The 20965-nt window shown below is 41.8% G+C and overlaps 1 protein-coding gene and 1 long non-coding RNA gene across 3 annotated transcripts in view; one reads left to right on the top strand and one right to left on the bottom strand.

Moving 5' to 3' along the window:
* The window catches only part of LOC105738610, a 33910-nt gene extending 20512 nt beyond the window's left edge, over positions 1–13398 (top strand). The window contains exon 3 of the long non-coding RNA XR_001114438.1: positions 13072–13398. This is a non-coding gene — a long non-coding RNA (uncharacterized LOC105738610). The remainder of the gene's footprint in view (positions 1–13071) is intronic.
* MYOCD (myocardin) overlaps positions 1–19363 on the bottom strand; it is a 102759-nt gene extending 83396 nt beyond the window's left edge. For both annotated transcript variants that reach the window (XM_003262594.4, XM_003262593.4), the window contains exon 1: positions 19010–19363. In XM_003262594.4, the coding sequence (XP_003262642.2) occupies positions 19010–19064 (55 nt within the window). In that variant the 5' untranslated portion in view covers positions 19065–19363. The remainder of the gene's footprint in view (positions 1–19009) is intronic.
* Positions 19364–20965: the final 1602 nt, after the last annotated feature.

Raw genomic sequence — 20965 nt, forward strand, 5'->3', positions numbered from 1 at the left:
GACAGGGTCTTACTCTGTCACTCAGGCTGGAGTGCAGTAGTGTGATCTTGGCTCACTGCCAACCTCTGCCTCCTGGGTTTAAACATTTCTTGTGCCTTGGCCTCCCGAGTAGCTGGGATTACAGGCATGTGCCACCATGCCTGGCTAATATTTTTTCTATTTTTAGTAGAGATAGGGTTTCACCATTTGGCCAGGCTAGTCTCAAACTCCTGACCTCAAGTTATCCACCTGATTCGGTCTTCCAAAGTGCTGGGATTACAGGCATGAGCCACTATGCCTGGCCCAAAATGAATAAAATCTTAAATCTGAAATAAACATGGCACTTCCTACCCAGGGCTGGCTTCATAAGCATATAACTTGTGCTGTGAAAGAGCCCTATTTTTAGAAGGACCCTGTGCTTGGTTTAATGAGGTGCTATCACCATTGTGAAATTCTTTTTTTTTGAGATGAATTCTCACTCTGTTTCCCCAGCTGGAGTGCAGTGGCGTGATCTCAGCTCACTGCAACCCCCACCTCCCAGGTTTAAGCGATTCTCCTGCCTCAGCCTCCCGAGTAGCTTGGACTACAGGCATGTGCCACCATGCCTGGATAATTTTTGTATGTTTTAGTAGAGACAGGGTTTCACTATGTTGGTCAGGCTAATCTTGAACTCCTGACCTTGTGATCCACCCACCTTGGCCTCCCAAAGTGCTGGGATTACAGGCATGAGCCACTGCACCCGGTCACCACTGTGAAATTCTTAATCATTGTTGAACAACGGACCTTGCACTGTCATTTTGCACAGGGCTCCAGAAAATATGTAGTGTTCCCCTGGACATTGCCTGGTTCAAGGAAAAGGTTCCTATTTGGGAGTGGTAAGGGATAACACTGTAACAGCAATTAGGAATTCAGAAACAGAGGGCCATGGATGCTACATTGCACTTTATCCTGTAGAAAGAGGGCTACACTGGCATTTTTTTTGAGCAGCAGAGTAATTCAGTAACATTGACATTTTAGGAAGACTCATCTGATGCTAAGACGATGGGAAGAGACAGCGTTGGTTTGGAGACTCTCATCTTGATCCATGGATAAGGAAGAAAGTCCACTTGGGAATAAATAAAAGAGGGCAAATTTGAGAAACAAGTGGAAAAAAAGAATTGCTATGTCTTGATAATAAATTAATGAAAAATGGAGAGAGAGAGAGAGAATGAGAGAAAGAGAGAGATGTGAATTAGACTTACTTATATGACACACTCTCTGATCAGACTTCTGAAAAAAATGAAAGCACTATTACTATGATTATTGGTAGCCAAATTGGTAGGGCTGCCAGGAGCTTTTGAAGTAATATCTTCATCTGGGAATTTGCCAGTAAGGTGAACATGCTAACATCATTCATTTGTCCATTCATTCATTTCATTCATTCAATATTTACTGATCACCTATTGTACGTCCAAACACTGTCTTAGACATGAGGGATCCAGCTGTGAATAAAACTCTCACAAGTTCTGCCTATGGAAAGTTTACAGCCTAGGGAGGGAGAAAGATGTTAAACAAATAATTACAATTTGGGGAGTGTCATGCCAGGAGCTTCATGTAGTTTGGGAATTAGGGAAGGCTTGTCTGGCCTTTTCTCCCAGGAAACTCAAACAAATAAATAAATGGAGTTGTCAGGCCCACAGCATTTAATTTGCCTCCTCACAGTTCTACTTAACAACAGCTTGTATGTGTATGTGTATATGTGTGTATCTGTGTATGTGTGAGTAATTTTCATTCCCGAAAGACTTGACAGGCCTGATAAGAAAGAGAGAGAGAATGAAAGACAGAGAGAAGGAGGGGGGGGAGAGAGAGAGCGCGCACGCGCACGAGAGAGAGAAAGCGACAGAGGAAGACAGAGAGAGACAGGTACTGACAGTAAAGTTGTTGGTGACAGTGACAAATGAGAGTAAGGAGGGGAAATCAGTGATGCCTCCCTTTTATTCTCTTCTGAAACGGTTTTCCACTGGGTTTAATAGGAAATGCTTTTCTCCTCTGCCATCCACATGGTTTTTGTCTCTCTTCCTAGTCCTAGTTTTTGTTCTGAGGATGGGCATCCCTCAAGCCAGACTGAGCTTTTCCCTAGGAATTTTGGAAATGGGACTGAAAGAGAAAATTCAATAGCAGTTGGAGGTGGCCATTTTCACCCATGTGAATTGAGAAACAAAGCCAGTCAATATTGCGGGAGAAGATGGGGCATAGAAGACAGCCAGAAGAGTAGCCTGAGGGTGTTCAAATCCCCAATTCCAGCTTATTTCCACCCAAGTCGCAAATACATTCCTGTCGTTCAGTTTGATGAGATACCCCAGTATGTTTATAATAAGTGTTCCTTTTTGCTTAAGCGTGTTCAGGGCTTCTAGTGTTTGATTCTCTATTATTTGCAAACAAAGAGCTTCCATATGATAACTGTTGAAGAGGGGCATCCCGTGGTGGCAGAAAGCTATCAGCACAACCAGGTAAAGCTTTGAGATCTACTTTTAAATCCTGTTCTACCAATCAAAGACTTCTGGGTATGCAGATGCACATGTTTGTAAAAGTGAGTAAAATGTACACTTCTGACAGAATGCACATGGCAGTTATCATACTTAGGACCTGGGTTAAGAAGTGGTGAACAGCAGCTTGGATGGCTATTTATGATGCATCCTCTCCATATGGTGCCAGGTCAAGATCACAAACCCTGGATACAACAGAGCATGAGCCCACTGAAAACTCTCTCCGCAAAAAGGGCGGTGGTACCTGTTTATAATTTAGTCTTTCACCTTCCCTTTTCTGTTGAATCCTACCCTAGGTTTAGCTGGACGCATCCTTATATGTAATCTTTGACCTTGACATTATTGCCTTCAAGGACACTACCAGGCATAGGTCTTTGGGAAAGCTATTGGCTGATGAATGGATAACTTCCTGGAAAGTAACAAGCAGGACCCCCATCAGAGGCTTCTGGTCTCCTCCAGAGCTGGAAGCTGATGCTGTGTGGCACACATCATATGTACAACTCTCTTCTTCTCTTCCTATGCATGGTTCACCCACCAAATTCTTTCCTTTGCCTGGCATTATCTGACTCTAGGACAAAGCCACTGTTCCCCACCAGTGGCCCGTGTCATCTGTGGGTCTGACATGTTCCTCTTTGGGGTGCAGAGGCATCGAATTTCCTGGTAAAGAGAAGACGGTGGCTGACAAAATGCTCGGAGAAGGTGAAATGAGAGACCTGGTTATCTGCGTCGGTCTTGCCCCAATCCTGGCCACGTTTCCCAAACAAGGCTGAGAGCCAGGGATTATTTTTGTGTGGAGTGCTAATGCCTGAGCTCAATTTGCTCCTTGCCTTCTGATTCCAGGTACCAATGATAACTGTTCCCTAGCTAAATGTTGCCCTGCATGCTGTTATATGTTGTATTCACTGACCAAGAATAACATAGGACTGACTGTCTGCTCATCTACTGCAGGGAGTACTCAGAGAGGATGAGGGGAAAATGATGATCAGGTCACTGAGGTAGCCCTCGATGGTCTCAAGGAACAAGGTGAGCTCCGAGGGGTGCTGGGCTGGCCTCAGTGACCCTTACAGGAGAGCACTTAAGCAGGGGGGCTGAGACTAGGTACACACTGTTCTTTCTTCATCCTAAGGGATGTCCCAGCTCTGCTTCCTTTAGGGGGATTAAGAGACATGAATTCAGGCCAGCATCTAGTGCTGGGCATTTGGCGAGTCAAAACCAAGAGAATACTGAAAGCCAAAATGCTCGGTCTCAGAATTACCATGCAGTGATTTCAATGACTGAGCCTTATGCATGGGCTCAAGTTGTTTTAGAAAGATGTCTGTTCACACGAACACTGCGAAGCTACTCTTTCCCTAAGCACCACACTCTCAGTTTGTCAAAACATTTGAAGAAGACTAATTCATGCCTCAAAAGGAATTCTCTCTCACTCACAAAGCTGCCAGGTTTGTGAGCTTGAGGCTTTCATGTTAAAATAACTCAAGACACTAGAGGAATAGGGAAGAAAAACCTCAAGTGGAAATGCCTTACGATGTCACTAAGAGGGCAGAACCACAATTCACATGCTCACTGGGAGGATGGGATGGCAAAGTCAGATGGCTCAAGCCAGCTCTGACTGGTTGGGGTACTTGTGAGAAGCAGTACAGGGTAGCAGTCACAAGCATGGACTTAGAATCCAAAGGTGCACGAGATCAAGTCCCAGCTTTTCCATTTACAAGGCATGGGATTTTTGTGATAGCTCCTTCAGTGCTGGAGGCTTGGTTTCTTCTATGGATGGGAGGACTGTAACAACAGTACCTCCTTACAGGATTGCTGTAAGGATTAAATTAGCACACGCAGCAGGCATGTGAGCATCAGATAGTTCCTGGGGTGCTCTATTGGGGTGTAGGGAACCTCATCAAAACCCTCTCCAAGTCAGGGAGGACTGGGAAGCAGCTGACAACACTGTCACTACAAGTGTTCAACTAGCGTGGCTGTTCAGCCGCAGGGAACTTTTCCTTCCATCACAAACAGGTCCCTGAAGTACAGAACAGAAACTCGGCAACTGACATAAACAATTTCAAACAATAATTTCAGAAGACAAATTGCTCCGTTTGGGCACCAAGATTCCTCTCTGAGGCTTTCCCCACTTGTTTATGTATTCTGTGGCACACAGCCATGAGTGAATTAAGCAGACAGCAAGCACACACGCCCGGGGCCGGCGGGAGGGGCCTCCAGGAAAAGGACCTGCCATTTGACCCGCGTTCCTTGAAAGCTATTGCTGCAGAGATGCCTGAGACAAAGGGACTCAGTTTTACACCTTCTTGTGTTCGCTTGTTCATCGAGAGAGGCCACAAGATTTGGTGCCAGGAGATCTGAGTTCAAGTGCTTCACCATGCTGTATGTGTAAAGTCGGTCAGGTCATTCCTGTTTCTATACCTTAGTTTCCCATCCCTGTAAGAAAGACGTCATTATACTCACCTCTAGGGTAATTATAGTGGTCAAATTAAGAGCCCTTTAGTCCTAATAAATTACCATATGAAGATTAATGAGGTTAACCGTGGGCATCCACTAAGTAGCTGAATAAGAGTTAGTTATAAATGGGAATTAGAGTTTAGAAGAAAGGGTGTATTTTATGAGGCAAAGAAGTTCTTCTAAAATTAAGAGGAGAGTCTTCATTCCATGGGGCTGTTCTTGAATACAGGTTTAAGTTCTTTTGAGAGCCTAAGTTAAGCTTGTGATATATACTATTCTATTATAGCATTTAAAGAATATATTGCCTTTTCTGACTATAAAACAAGTGCGTGTTCATTATAGAAAATTTGAAAAATGTATAAAAGGTTCAGGATGAAAGGCAAAATTAATAGGAACTCAAGTCTGCAGAGATAAGCAGCACCTGCTAATACTTTGCCTTTTTTCTTCTGATTTATATGTCTGAACATGGATATAAAAAGGTAGCTACCCTACAATTTCTCAAGAATTGGGACTATATCACATGCAATTCTGAAACCTCCTTCTTGCATTGTAAACATCTTTGCATCTCATGATCCTTTGAAAACACCATATTTAAAGTGCATGTTAAATCCCATTTTTTATGTATTTAAATATTTTCTTTTTGTTAAGCATCTCCAGTTTTTCCCTCGGTTTTACTGTAGCATATATACCACTGCAAAGAGCATCCTCAAAGATAAATCTTTAACTGTCTCATACTATATATATGTTATATATCATATACAAACATACGCATACACATATATATAAATGTAGGCATATTAACCATTCTTTAAATGTTAGAAAATAATCCTGGCTCTACTGTTAGACACAAGGTTTTGAAACAACCAAACATGACGCTTGAGAATACGTTCTGTCTCTGGGACGTTCTGTAGTGTCAGGTTCTAATCTATGTGTTAAGAACACAATCCTTTGTGAAGGCTGCATTTCTACTAAGCCAAGGATTCTTTTGCTATCCCTATGCCTCATTCTGTCCTCCTCTCCCAGCCAATCCTGAGTTACATTTGCTGAATTTCCATCTCTCCTTCTCATCTAATTCTTTCAATCTTGAAACCAGTGCAGATGGCTACCACATTAAAATAAAAAATAAAAAAAAAAACTTTAAGCAGACGGACTGTTAGGTTGAGAGAGGAAATAGGTTAAATGTCAGGCATCTGCCTATCTGAAAAGACCACGTTCCCCTGGGCTGCGCATTTCTCTGGGGGGCCATATGGTAAATCTGGTTTTGCAAGCCACAAGACGAGAGTTCCAGGTCTGAATCTACTGGGTGACCCTGAGCCAATTTCTTAATGTCTCTGGAAACTCAGTAACCTCATCTGTACAATCAAACTTGTAATCTCACAGAATTGGTAGAAAAATATCACGAAGTCAGGAGATTGAGACCATCCTGGCTAACACGGTGAAACCCCATCTCTACTAAAAACATACAAAAAATTAGCCAGGTGTGGTGGCAGACGCCTATAGTCCCAGCTACTCAGGAGGCTGAGGCAGGAGAATGGCATGAACTGGGGAGGTGGAGCTTGCAGTGAGCCGAGACGGCGCCACTGCACTCCAGCCTGGGCTACAGAGTGAGACCCCATCTCAAATAATAATAATAATAATAAAATAAAAAATAAAAATATTAATGAATATGATCTTTTTTGGTGGGGTAGAGAGTTGAATACATCAAAGAAATAAGAGGTGCTATAATTTGGCAGACTGCCTCCAGCTGTCTATCCTCAAAACTTTGTTCTCTCTCTCTCTCTCTTTGGTTTTATATTTAGAAAGAACAGCATTCTCAGTTATAAGAGAAGAGGATCTGGGCTCAGCCATGAGCCTTTGCTGGTCCTCATAGCTTGTAGTGATCTTGCTGAGACCCAGACAAGGCTTGGCACTGTCTTCAGAGGCATGAAAGGACCAGATCCAGAATAAAAACCACACCTCGCTGGAGAATAAGTTTAATTATATGCCTTTTCAGTTTTTTTTGAAAGGAAAAGAACAAGTGATGATAGATATATAAAACACTTTGCAAAATACAATATAAGTTATATAATGACAATAATTATCTTCATAACTCTCAAGCACAATCTGGGGTAAAAAGAAATGATAGGCTGGGCGCGGTGGCTCATGCCTGTAATACCAGCACTTTGCGAGGCTGAGGCGGGCAAATCACGAAGTCAGGAGATTGAGACCATCCTGGCCAACATGGTGAAACTGCGTCTCTACTAAAAATACAAAAATTAGCCGGGCGTGGTGGTGCACACCTGCAGTCCCAGCTACTCGGGAGGCTGAGGCAGGAGAATCGCTGGAACCTGGGAGGCAGAGGTTGCAGTGAGCCGAGATGGTGCCACTGCACTCCAGCCTGGGGGCAGAGTGAGACTCCACCTCAAAAAAAAAAAAAAAAAAAAAAAAGAAAGAAAGAGAAATGATAATAGCTGGGCAGCGAATCTTAAGAGAAATTCATGAGAGGCTCGTCATTGTTAATTTAGAATCAATATGATATCTTATAATAACATAAATAATTTTAAAACATTGTAAATTAACATATCAAAGCATATTGATATAAACATTGATATGAGAATTAACATATACTTCTTTTTTGAGATGGAGTCTCACTCTGTCGCCCAGGCTGGAGTGCAGTGGCCCGATCTCGGCTCACTGCAAGCTCCCCCTCCTGGGTTCATGCCATTCTCCTGCCTCAGCTTCCTGAGTAGCTGGGACTACAGGCGCCCGCCACCATGACCGGCTAATTTTTTGTATTTTTAGTAGAGATGGGGTTTCACCCTGTTAGCCAGGATGGTCTCGATCTCCTGACCTCGTGGTCCGCCCGCCTCGGCCTCCCAAAGTGCTGGGATTACAGGCGTGAGCCACCGCGCCCGGCCTATATACTTTTTTTTTAACTTTTATTTTAAGTTTAGGGGCACATATGCAGGATGTGCAGGTTTGTTACCCAGGTAAACGTGTGTCATGGGGGTTTGTTGTACAGATTATTTCATTACCCAGGTATGAAGCCTAATACCCATTAGTTATTTTTCCTGATCTGCTCCCTCCTCCCACCCTCCACCTTCCAACAGGCCCCAGTATGTGTTGTTCCCCTCTATGGGTCCATGTGTTCTCATCATTGAGCTCCCACTTATAAGTGAGAACATGTGGTATCTGGTTTTCTGTTCTTGCATTAGTTTGCTAAAGATAATGGCCTCCAGCTCCAACCATGCCCCTGCAAAGGACATGATCTCATTCTTTTTTATGGCTGTATAGTGTGAATTAAAGTATAATCAATATTCATGTGTGAATAAAATAGCTACCATTTATTGAGTACATCAGCACATCCCTGCACTATGTCAAGCACTTTTTACATACTTTTCCACTAAAACCTCAGAAATTTCCAGTGAAGGAGGCATTCTTGTTTCCACATTTACACATAGAAAGGTAGAGGGTTGAGAGCTTAAAAGCATGCACTCGAGTGCATATCATATGACTGACCAACAAAGATGGAGGCCAGGATTTGAAGCCAAGTCAGCCAGATGGCATAGCTATACCACATATATACATTGAGATTTTCCAACAAAAATTAATAGCAGAGTTGTGGGTTTTCAGTCTCTTAGTTGAGAAGCAAGTTTCACTGGTTGTAGTTTGAGTTGTGAGCATGACCCAGGATTAATGAGAATTTGAGAACAACTTAAACCTCCCATGGACTCAGCCAACTCCTGATTTAGCTGCTACGCAAATATGGTATTATTAACCCACTCCCCATCACTCCATATCTTAAAAAAAAAAAACAAATAATACTCAGTATAGGAGATACTGGATAAGCATAATCAAGAATATAAGAAAGAACATAAGAAAATTTAAAAATTACTCATAATCTCACCACCCAGAGCTAATCATTTTGGGAATGGATCCTTCCAGACTTTTTTCCATGCATGTGCTTTAGCACTTTTGGTATGTTTTGCTTCTCAACTTGTTGGGATTAAAGTTTTTTAACTTTTAAAAGAAATTTCTTTTTTTACTGTCTTACGGTCAAGACATTTCTGTGTGTGTGTGTGTGTGTGTGTGTGTATGTGTGTATGTGCAGGGGGAAGGTGCTAAGTCTAAAATTGTATTCTGTATCAAGTAAGAGGATTAAAATATTTAATCAAATTTTATTTAGTGTTCACGTCCTCTAAATCTTCACTTAAATTTTTGCCTAATTTATTAAAGACTTACAGATACTTTTTTTTCCCCACCACTATTAGGATGTCAATTTCTTCTTATGTTTTAGGCATATTTAAAAATTATGTAGATATGAATACAGTTTTATTTTAAAAGATGCAAATGGTAAAGGAAAGATAAGGTCTTGCTCTCTGTACCCATGGATACCATAATGAACAGTTCTACTTATATCTTTGAAACTTCTTTTTTCTGTGTACTTATATATAAATACTATTTATTTATCTATTTATTTATTGAGATGGAGTCTTGCTCTGTCACCCAGGCTGGAGTGCAGTGGCGTGATCTCGTCTCACTGCAACCTCCGCCTCCCGAGTTCAAGCGATTCTCCTGCCTCAGCCTTCCAGGTAGCTGGGACTACAGGCTTGCGCCACCAATGCCGGGCTAATTTTTTGTATTTTTAGTAGGGACGGGGTTTCACCCTGTTAGCCAGGATGGTCTCTATCCCCTGACCTCGTGATCCACCCATCTTGGCCTCCCAAATTTCTGGGATTACAGGTGTGAGCCACCGTGCCTGGCCAATACTTTTTAAAAAACATAAATGAAAATATGTTGCCGGATTGTTTTATAACCTGAATTTTAAAAAATTAATTCTACATTTTGGAGATCTTTTCACATCAGTTCATATAGAATTTTATCATTTCTTTTTGCTTTGCATTGTGTTTTATTGTATTCTATACTATGAATATATTGTAATTTAATGAATCGTTCCCTTACAGATGATGTTTATGCTGTTTCCATCTTTTTAGGTTAGGCATTATAAACTGTGATAAAATTGTATCTGTTAAGACTTTACAGTATGGATAGCTTACCAACATGACAGGTATATCTATGTCTTCATGCCTATTCAATACTCGATATTATCAACATTTTAAAATTTTGCTAATTTGAAGTTTTTAAAAAATAGTATCTAGATCTTTCACTTTGCATTTTCTTGAATGCTAGTGAGTTGAGTATATTTCATGTGCTGACTGATTATTTTCCCCCTTGAATTGTCTTTCCCTTAGGTTGTTTGCTTTAAATCTTATTGTTCATATAAGTCCTTTAAATAATTTTGTCTCACATATATTTTCAAGTATTTTTTTCAATCTACAGTTTGACTTTAAATTTATTTTGATGATTTTTTAATGTGGAGTTTTAAAGTATTTAAGTGACCAAATATGTCCATTTTTATTTCTAACCTGGCCATGGCCACAAGCTTGGGAAGTCTTGTCCTACGCTGAGATGAAAAGATTATTCTCCTCTGTTTTCTTCAAATATTTTATAGGTTTCCTTAGCTTTTTAATCCATATGGAATTTATTTTAAGGTATATTATAAAATATCTCAATTTACTTATTTCCAAAGAGATAGTCAATTTTCTCAACAAACTCATTACATATTTTATTGTAGATTTGGACAGCCACTGTTTTCAGAGGTTAAATCTATGCATATATACGTAAGTGTATATATGTGTATGCATGCACATACACACAATTCTCACCCACTGATAATAATTGTCTGTTTTACTTCTGGTACTAACTGCTAGATATTTCTTATGTAACTATGTTTAATGTCTTAGAGCAAATCTCTTCTCGTTGTTGCCTTTCAAAAATTTCTTAATTTTTTTTCTCAAACTGAAGTTTAAAAAGTCAAGTTTTATTAAAACCCCTGGGACTTTGTAGGAATGGCATGTGTAATTTATAGGTTAAGTACTAGAAACAACTAGCTTGATAAATCACTATTTAGGAAATCAAGGACGACAGCAATAATTGGGTATATGCCTGGAGTTGTAGCCCAGAAAGAGGCATATTAAATCTACTGGGTCAGGTACGTGTGTATGGTTATGGGGTGGGGCGGGGAAAGAAGGAAAGGAGCTGTAGGTTATAATAGAGATAATCATCATGGGACAGTGGAACAAACATGTTCATACCTGGCCTCCAACTGTCTAACATCTTTGAGCCTCAGCTTCTTCATCTCTAAGATGGGAATAATCACATTTTTGTAAGGATTAAATGAGATGATAAAGGTGCCCACAGATAATAGGTTCAGTAACTCCTAGTCCTCTTCTCTTCCCTTTTGATGAGGCATGAGTCATATTTGGTAACAGATGGTCCCTAAATAGCAGACAACATGGAAGTTTCCAAAGGCATTAGGCAACTGTTACTCATTTTCCTTTTCAATCTCTACTGAAAAGGTATGAAAGGCTCATCAGATACCAGCCAACATTGGGTAAGTACTCAAGGTTACTCTTAGTTGTACAGTAGGGACAAGCATTCATCACCAAATAGAAATAGGCCTAAAGTTAAGTTTGTTACATTGTAAGTGCTCCAAAAACACTAGCCATCATTACAGCTCATAAATACTCAAATCCATTATTCCCACACTTAGGCATTTACTCTAAATAATGAGTAGCCTACAAAACAATCCAAAGGAAGGAAAATATTTTCTTTCTTTACATGAAGGATTTCACAGTAATGTTATGCATACAGATTTTCATAGTAGTGTTATTTATAATATAAAGATTGTAACTGGCTTAATTTTCCAATACAAGTGGAAAAGGTTTAGTAAATTACTATACACTCACTTGGGGGAATATTATACAGTCCTTAAAGCAAAAACTATGTTGCTATGTAGCCGCTTGAAAAATATTTATGCTATTATACTAACTGATAAAAAGGGTGAGTATAAACTTATGTATATACTCTGACTATCACGTCATAAAAATCTTTATGCGCCTGGACAAGGACAGAAAGAGAACACAAATGACAAAAAATATAATGTATTGAGGAGAACTGTTGAACTATTGTTCAATTAATGTTGAACAGCATTTTCTGGATTTAACTTTTTTGGGATCATTTTTTAGAAGCTCCAGACAGGGCAGTAAGTCTCAAATAAATAACAGAAAGTTCCTTGTGGAACTTTACCTAGGACTGAAAAACCAGCCCAACCAGTCAGGAGAAAACAAGATTGGCTTCCTAAGGAGAGTGTTTCCGGAAATAGAAAAGGCAGAATAGTTTATGGGGTATTTTCTAGTCATTTCACATCATCTGTGAAATGAGGATATTGCCTGGAGTTATTTGACCATACTTTATGAGAAACAACCAATTTGATGCTTTCGTACCACTTAAGAGGCCAAGGGGAAGGAGATACAAGTTGAGGAGTGAAAACTTACTCAATGCAGTAGTTCAAACTGAGGTGTCAGAAGGGATTGCTGATAAAGACATACTAAGTATTTGAGGGTCTGTGTATCCATTAATCATTGCTGCACAAACCAAGTGAGAGCTAGGAGAACCCAATACCTACATTTTACAATATTACAGTGGCTTAATTCACTTTGAATTCAATTTCTTCTCTAGTGATCTCAGGTAGCTGAATACAGCAAACATCCATGAGTCAGAGGGATTGTACTCATAAGAGAAGTACACCAATAGTGAAAAGAAAGAACTTATCTTCCCTCACCAGCAGGAGAAAAGAAAGACATTATTCTCCCTTCATCGGTTCCGGAGAACCTTTTGCTATGCTCTGGAAAAATAAAAGTCACAAAACGGTTTTATTTATTCTAAATTTCTGGGGATAAATGATACATTTTATTTTAACAAAAATTGGACACCTCTTTCTGTTTTATCTAAGAATAATGATCCAAATCTCGTTAAGTAAAGCTTGACTTACTAGCTATTCTGAAACATATAAGCATTATCTGCCTAATAAAATAGAAATTCAAAGTACTAAAATCGTAAGGCTGAAAAACTATTATTGGGCTAATGGTTGTTGTTGTTATTAATCCTATTTGGGTTCATCAAAAACTTTTAACTACTCCACACACAAGCGAGAACTCTTATGCAACTCACATGCCACCAGATCCAGTAATCCATTTCCACATAGTGAATAAAGGTCCACTAATTTCTTTCTTTTCAGAAAGAAACCCTTAATAATTCTACAAAGATCTTTCCCTCATAGAGGTATGAGGATGTGAAGACCATGAGTCATTTTACCAATATGGAAACAGAGGCCCAGAGAGCTCTGGAAATATAAACATATTCCCAAGACCACGGAGTCCCAGATGGGCTCCCACTGTGACTGGGCCCACAGGACAGAAGGAATGGAACCAGGAAAGCAGAGACCTGTGAAATGCACCTGCTGGCTCCTCCCCCTTGATCTGGACAGAGATGTGGGATACCTGTTCACCATTCATTAGATGCTCGGGAAGCCTTGCTAATTAGATGAAAATAATGGAAATGAAAAACGGTCTGTTCTAGCATCTCCTATTCAGGTTTGGCTTTTTTGAAGCATGTAAAATTCTAACCCCGGGTAGAGCATTTTGCTTCTGCCCTGCACTTCTGTTATTCTTCAATTTAATCCAATTAGAGTACAGCACATTCAATCTGGTTCAAGCCAACTTGACACAATCTTGCTAACTGTTTCTGTCATATGCTGTAGCAGATAAAAGACAAATGCCATTCTTCCTGGTCTTAAATAATTTATATGTTTTTTAAAAAGTACCTTGGGTACACAGAATTGAATTGCTCACAATCCTTGGTTCATGACACACTGTCACACTATCGTCATTGAGCCATAGGTGACCTTTGTTTAATTAATTTGCTTAATAACACGTGGACACAACTACTGCCTAACCTAAGAACAATAGGGATAACCTGCTTCTTACCTTTGGGCTACACCCTTACCTCCTCATTTAGCTTCTCCCACTGTGCTATGACTTTGACTTTTGTATTTATAGTCACTCCTCTCCTTTTTGTTCTAGTTTTAGTACACACAAACACACGTCTAACAATAAATCTATATTGCTTGTTTTTGATGTTTTTGAATAGACTTTAGAGGAAGAATAAAACCTATTTATTCAACATATATTTAATGGGTGCCTTCTCTGTGCCAAGCATAGATGATGTGAAATGACTGGAAAATACCCCGTAAACTATGTTAGGTGCTAGAGAATAAAGACAGTAAAAACCAAACACAAATAAACAAGTAATAATTTCTGCCATTATGGACAAATAATAAGCAAATAAACAAGTAAAATGTTTAGTCTGCCCAACAGTGATAAGAGCTATGAATAAAACTAGGGCAGGGAAGGTGGGGGTTGGGGTTCTTGCTCTAGTGGTTAAGATGGTGAGGGAAGGGCATGGGAGCTGTGAGTGAATCGAATACAGCTGGACTTGAGGAGACAGGCATGGTCTCAAGCAGGTGGTTTGAGCCAGACCCCCAATGTTCCTTTAACTTTCACATTCCATGTAGAAATTAAAATATGTTCATTTTTAAAGGTCCATTGAATTGTTTTCTCATATGTAATGCTTTGATCAAGCATTTACAAAAATATTTAGGGCCATTCCCTTGGAAAAGTATTGAATCTTAGGGCTAAAAGCAACTTGAAATAGGAACCAGTCAAAACCCTCTATTTTGTAGAAGGTAAAAATGAGATCTAAAAAGGTGAATTAAATTATATATACATATATAAATATTACATATCATGGGAAAGGTACTCTTGTAGGTTAAATTATTTGTTCTAAACTAGAAAACTAATTGCTAAAGAAGTCCTGTGGGCTTCTCTGGAGCTCATAGTGAAAATTTCTTCAATAGTGTCCATTATGATAAAAATCCTGGGGGCCGACCTCTTAGGCTAACCTCAATTCCTGAGAGAGAAAATTCAGTGCCAGAGATGTTGAGGATTTAGCTTAAAGTAGGAATCAGTCGTCCTTTTAGGTTGTCTGAAGGATGGAGAATAGAGAAACGACAAAGAGAGATGACTGCAGGGTCCTGCTGAGATGTCTCTTGCCCTCTCTGAAAGGACAAGCAACCAATTACAGGCACCAGAGGCCTGATCCTGTGTCTATTGGAGTAGAAGAACACAGGGGGGTGGGTCCCACTACCTGAGTTCAGCCACAGCCTCTTGAGTACGTGCTTTGCATGTTCTTTGCCTTCTTTTAACTACAGCTCCAACCTCTGGAGCCTCTGCTGCTTGAGCACTGGCCTGCCTGCTGAGCTCATCTTCCTCCTTGCCAGATGACCAGAGACCAGAGGTGAAGCTCCCACGTTCTTCCTCACCCATAAGCTGGCTGTACTCTGGGGGACCTAGGGTTCATTCTCGTGGTACCCCCATTTGGAGTTTTCTGCTTTCATGCCTAAAATACAAGTTTTGCATTTTGAGGAGTCCTTGAGGACCCAGAGAATTTCAAGAGCTTGACAGGATATTGGATGGGGCAGCAGAAAGTGTTGATCAAAAACCACTCAGACTGGTCAAGAGATCGAGACTATCCTGGCCAACATGGTGAAACCCCGTCTCTACTAAAAATACAAAAAATTAGCCGGGCGTGGTAGCGGGCGCCTGTAGTCCCAGCTACTCGGGAGGCTGAGGCTGGAGAATGGCATGAACCCGGGAGGCGGAGCTTGCAGTGAGCCGAGATTGTGCCACTGCACTCCAGCCTGGGCAACACAGTGAGACTCCGTCTCAAAAAAAAAAAAAAAAAAACCACTCAGATTGCAGGTAGCGTTGCCAAAAAGAATAAGAGGGCCCAGTGAAATTTGGATTTCAGAGAAAAGTATGTCCCAAGTACTGCTATATAGTGAAAAAGTAATCACTATTGCTTGGAAATTCACATTGAACTGAGCATTCTGTATTTTTATTTGCTAAACTGAACAAGCTTATATTTGTGGGGGTGGGGTCAAGGTCATGGCAATTGCCAGACTTTGCCTCTGTTTGGGCAGTTTAAGATGGGGAAGTGGGAAAGAGAGAGAAGCAAAAGAAACGCAATGATTCTTTGGAAGCAACATCCATTCGTGGACCTCTCTCTCTACTTTTGATCCTTTATGTCTGAGGGCTGTGTGTGTCTGTGTGTGGCACATATACATACCTCCCCGTGTGTTTTGTAGGACACGAGGATTGATATAGAGAACTGTTGATAGTGACACTGATTAGATATTGAATAAACAACATGAGAAGATTAAAAACTGTAAAAATGCGGTTAGTTAAAATCAGCACAAATTACTGCATTCATGTAAACTGCCTCTCCTTCACGCACAATTGCCACACAGCGCAATCACAGTTACACTTGTTCCCAGCCAATCTTTACGTGTTTTCAGAGAATGATAAAATGTTACCAAAGGGGTCTAAGACACTGCCTAATCCAACCTCAACATTTACCGATGAAATAACTGAGACTTAGAGAAAGTGACCAACTGCCGTTCCCACTGCACATCAATATTAATAATAGAAAAATGTTTTGTAAGAGCCTTCTAAGGGCTGGGCATTTTCGAAGTTCTCTACTTCACATTTAATTCTCACAATGACCCTATAGTCATCCTCATTATTCAGGTGAGGCAAGTTGAGGCACACAGAATTATGTAATTTACCTAACGTTCAGGGTCATGTAGCTAGCAAGCAGAGGCCGCTATGAAAAACCCAGCTAGTCTGGCCCCCAAGACCCACACACTCAGCCAGGACACCTTTTGGCTTCTCAAATGAGTTTATACAACTAAACATGTTCATACATGTAAACTTTCAGAGCTTACTGCTGCTGTAGCATAATTTTTTCCTTAATCACAAGGTCACTCAAATACAGCTTATAGAAAGTTGGTCAGCCATGGTTGACATCGATGATGATTTCAGAGTAAAAGCAGTTATCTGCTCACTTATAAATAAACCCCGTCACAGTGAGCCTGTTGCTGTAATCAGAGAATGGTTTTGTTGCATTTATTTTTTGAAATATGTTTAATGGAATACATAATACCACGATCTACTATCAAAGCAAATATTTGCAGTGAGATAGAAAGTTTTATGAGTTTACAGTTTGAGTTGCTTTTGAAAGAGGAAGAGGAGAAGAAGATGATGAAGGAGAAGGGAAAACAGTGAAAGAGAGAGAGAAAAATCAAAATAAAGTCAAGGCCCTTATTCACTGTTGGTGACAAAATAAAAGGCGTTCTCTTAAAGAGAGGCCCTCTTGTTAGCATGCCGCCACCTCAGTGCTGGCACAGCCATAGTAGTAATTACATCCAGAAAGAATAACCACCATTCAAACATTACATTTTCTAAGTTTTACATTCCACTTGTTTTTTTCTCCTGTCTGTCAAGAGACTATCAATGTTTGCGTCTCAGACTCCAGATTCCCCGTCTATCAATGACAGGAGGATTAAGGATGCCTGCTTCTGCTTTGATATCATGTTTTCCCGAAGCTACTTTTCCTTATGACACAAAAGCCTGCACAACTTTAAAAAAAGTGAGGCTGAAATTCTCTGAAGCTCCAGGATCAGGGTCTTCAGGGTCTACTTAAGAGACACCAGGACTCCACAAATCCACTGAGATGGAAGTTGGGAGTGTGACAAAACTGTCTTCCCTCTCCACTGCACTTTAGCTGAAGGAGGGATTGATAAGCGTTTTGCAAGTCTACTATCAAGTACATCACCAGATCCTTTTAGAGACAAACCAGCACCCCCAGACCCTCCACATTTAAACTGTCAAGGAAGCATTTGAAATGAATGCAGCTTCATAGAAAACAAATCTACATCCTCTCTTCTTCAGAAAGGTGGCAGTGTTGCCTTACAGTTTTGACCAAATAGAACGAACGCAGTGGTGAGGTCTCTAGCTAATTAACAGATCAACCGCCTCACCTCACCATGGAAAGGAAAGGAAGGACTTAATCCACTGCCGACCCTGGTGGCTGGCAGACTCATCCCAGAGCTTCGGGGGCAGTGAGGCTTGTGACCGCCTCAGCTCTTGAGTTTTCAACTTGCATCAACAGTGAATCCTAAGAAAATCTCCAGTTGACCCCACAGGCATCTAAAAACCAAGGGCATCTAAGAAAGTCACAGATGAACCTTACCTCCCAGCATCTACATTTTTCCTTTTTGAACCATCCATCCCAAGTGAAACAACTGAGTTGGCCCCATGTAGAGGGGCTAAGGAAACTTTAGCTTAACAACCTATGCCAGCATCTTTCTGACACCTGTTATGTCTAATGTTCACATCAGAGTTCTCGTAAAAGTCATCAATCTAAGTAGAAGTCCTACATTATTAAGTGTGTTGTTAACCAGTTTTCTAAAACCAACATTATACACAGAGCTACTGAAAAATAACTTCAGAAGTCAAGTGTTGCTTTGTCTAAACGTGGAGACCCACACAGACAGCTTCCATGGGCGCGTGTACAAGCCCTTCTGGAGAAGCGGTTAGAGCTCCCGTCTCTCCCTTCCACTCACCTCCACTCAGCGTCCTTTGAGAAGTTTCTCCATGTGCCACTAACACAGAAATTTTGGGGGAAATTCTCTATTTATAAATATCAGATGGTTTGGGAAAAAATATTTGTGGCACTGGGCTTTCTTTTTTTTCTACAGTGATGTCATTTTAAATACTTGGTGTGCTCCAAATTTGCTATTTTTACTTCCCCCAAGTGACTTTTTTTGGGAAATACATTTGTTTGGATTAGCTACATTTTAAGTGACCCCTGTACCTAACACACAACATCAGGTTCATCTTCTCAGCAATTATAACCGATACTGCGCAGCTTCCAAACTTGAAATCCCTTATTTGTTCATTTCCAAAGTTGCTCCCTCTGAACGTACCCCTCCAAAATTTCTATTCATAGATGCAGAGAAAATAAGATAAAATAAAATAAAAGGATTGGCCTTTTCACAGATGAACAACCACACTCGACCATCCAAAGCACTTACAACGGAAGACACGAAAGGCCCCCAAAGTCAAATAAAACTCTTCGCTTCCACAATATGCTTTTGGGGAACAAAGTTGAGGTAGACCTGGCAGGCTTTGAAACATTTATTGGAAAGCAGTTCTAGAGTTCAGAATTGCAGAAGAGGAAAGTTTAAGAAGGAATGCTAAATGCCTTAGCCCTACCTGATCTGAACTTGCTCCTAATCAGCAAAGAATGCTCAGACCCCAGGAGTGTCATGTTGAGTCTCAGCAAGCCGCTGGTCCCTTGGCCAGGCGCCCCCTGTTCTCCACCAGCAACAGGCTCCCGGGAGCCCAGCTGACCGCAGCTAACAACCCAGAATTCATCCAACTCTCCGTGAGCTCCCCTGGGTAGGAGTACAGTGGCAGCCAGTGTCCCCAGAAAACTGGCGCCTCCCCCCTCGCCGTGCGGGGCTAATTAACTCTTAGCCGGCGGGACCCTCCTCCTCCTCGGAGGTTGGCCAGGAGCAGCGCGGCATCCCAGGCGTTCCTGGCTGATGTCATAGGCTGCCGGCGATTGCGGAGAATCGCCACCACGCCTTTATGAAGGTCCCAACTTTGCCATCTGATACTCTTTACTACTGACAGGCGCTCAGCCAATCAGGAGAGGCGAGCGGGGTCTGGGGACCTGGAGCCGCCGGAGCCGTCTCGGGAGCGGGCTCTTAACTCTTTGCAGCGGGCCCCGAAGCCGCCGAGGCGCAGAGGGCGGGAGCAGGGCCGGGGGTCGGGAATCTGGGAAAGAGGCGCGAGCTAAGGAGTCGATGCCCGGAGTAAAGACGGAAGGGCTGCGACGCCGCGGGGCTTGCAGGTGGTGCGCGGGGCTGCTGCAGCCGCTGGGAGCTCCGAGGGCCTGGGGATGGGTGTGCGCAACCGGGGCTTCCCCGGCCGTGCTTCTGGCTGCGAAAGGGAAGTGGCCGGGATCTCCCGCCAGCGGGCTGCAAAGGCTGCACGAAAGGGCGTGCACGCCCGCGGGACAGTTCACGCGGGGCAATTTGGAAATAAGCTGGACCCCTGAGAAGAAAAGCTTCCAACGGACCGGAGCTCACGCATTCCCCTCGGTTTGAGGGGCTCAGGGCACTGGCAGAGACGATTCTGTATCTCGCAACTCCAATACCGGACTTAGATGCATTTCCACGGGGAAAATGGAGAGGCTTTCATTTTCCTAGAATATGCTTTTTTGGGGGACAAATGTGACTCCGTGCATCTGGAGATCCAGCTGCGACACAACGCTCCCACCTCACAACCCCGAGGGAATGGGAAAAGATAACTGAGTGGGAGTGAAAAACCTACTGGGCTCTAAATAGAGAGGAGCTGTGGAGCAGGGGGCAAGTCAGAGCTCGGGTTGGGCTTAGCTTGAGAAGGCTCAAAAACTTTGCCTGCGAATGAGTCTCTCCTTAGGGGAAAATCCATTCCGTAACTGACCCAGAGTTATTTGTGCATCTGGCCGAGGTGTTATAGGCACATGGATCAATGAAATAAAACAAAGACCCATCTCTCAAGAAGCTTGTTAAATAGTTGGTGGCTCAGAACATAAAAACCACTCTATATACGTATATAATTAGGGTTTATTTGCAACTTCACATGCACGTGGGTCCCGGGTGTCATCTATTACACACAAGCCTGCCTGTATCTCTACTATGAGTCCTTAAAAGATCAGTCGGTGACAGATGGAGACCCGAGGTGACAATAGCTCATGGGGACAACCTCTAATGTCTTGAGTCCCGGCCTCTGCCCCATCCCCTGTTGCTGGAAACACATTAGAGGGGTTGGCCCTTGAGCTTACTCTCTGGATCTGAGCGAGTCGTTTTCGTAAATAAGGTCTTCAGGGTTAGACACCTTCTTGTTGATGTGTCAGAGACGAGGAAGAACAATCCATCCATGTTCCCTTTGGGGATCTAGTCCTGGCCTGGGCGCCTGTCTACAGGCTGATTTGGTGTGCAGGAGCATCTCAGCTATTATGTAACATCATTTTCCCATTCCTGCTATAACAAATTACCACGAATTTAGTGGCTTAAAACAGTACACATTAATGATCTTGCTGTTATGGCGGTCAGAAATCCAAAGTGGGTCTCAGTGGGTCAAATCAAGATGTCAGCAGGGCTGCGTCCTTTTCTGGAGGCT

Source organism: Nomascus leucogenys, chromosome 19 (genome assembly GCF_006542625.1).
Source record: "Nomascus leucogenys isolate Asia chromosome 19, Asia_NLE_v1, whole genome shotgun sequence".
Taxonomy (NCBI): Eukaryota; Metazoa; Chordata; class Mammalia; order Primates; family Hylobatidae; genus Nomascus; species Nomascus leucogenys.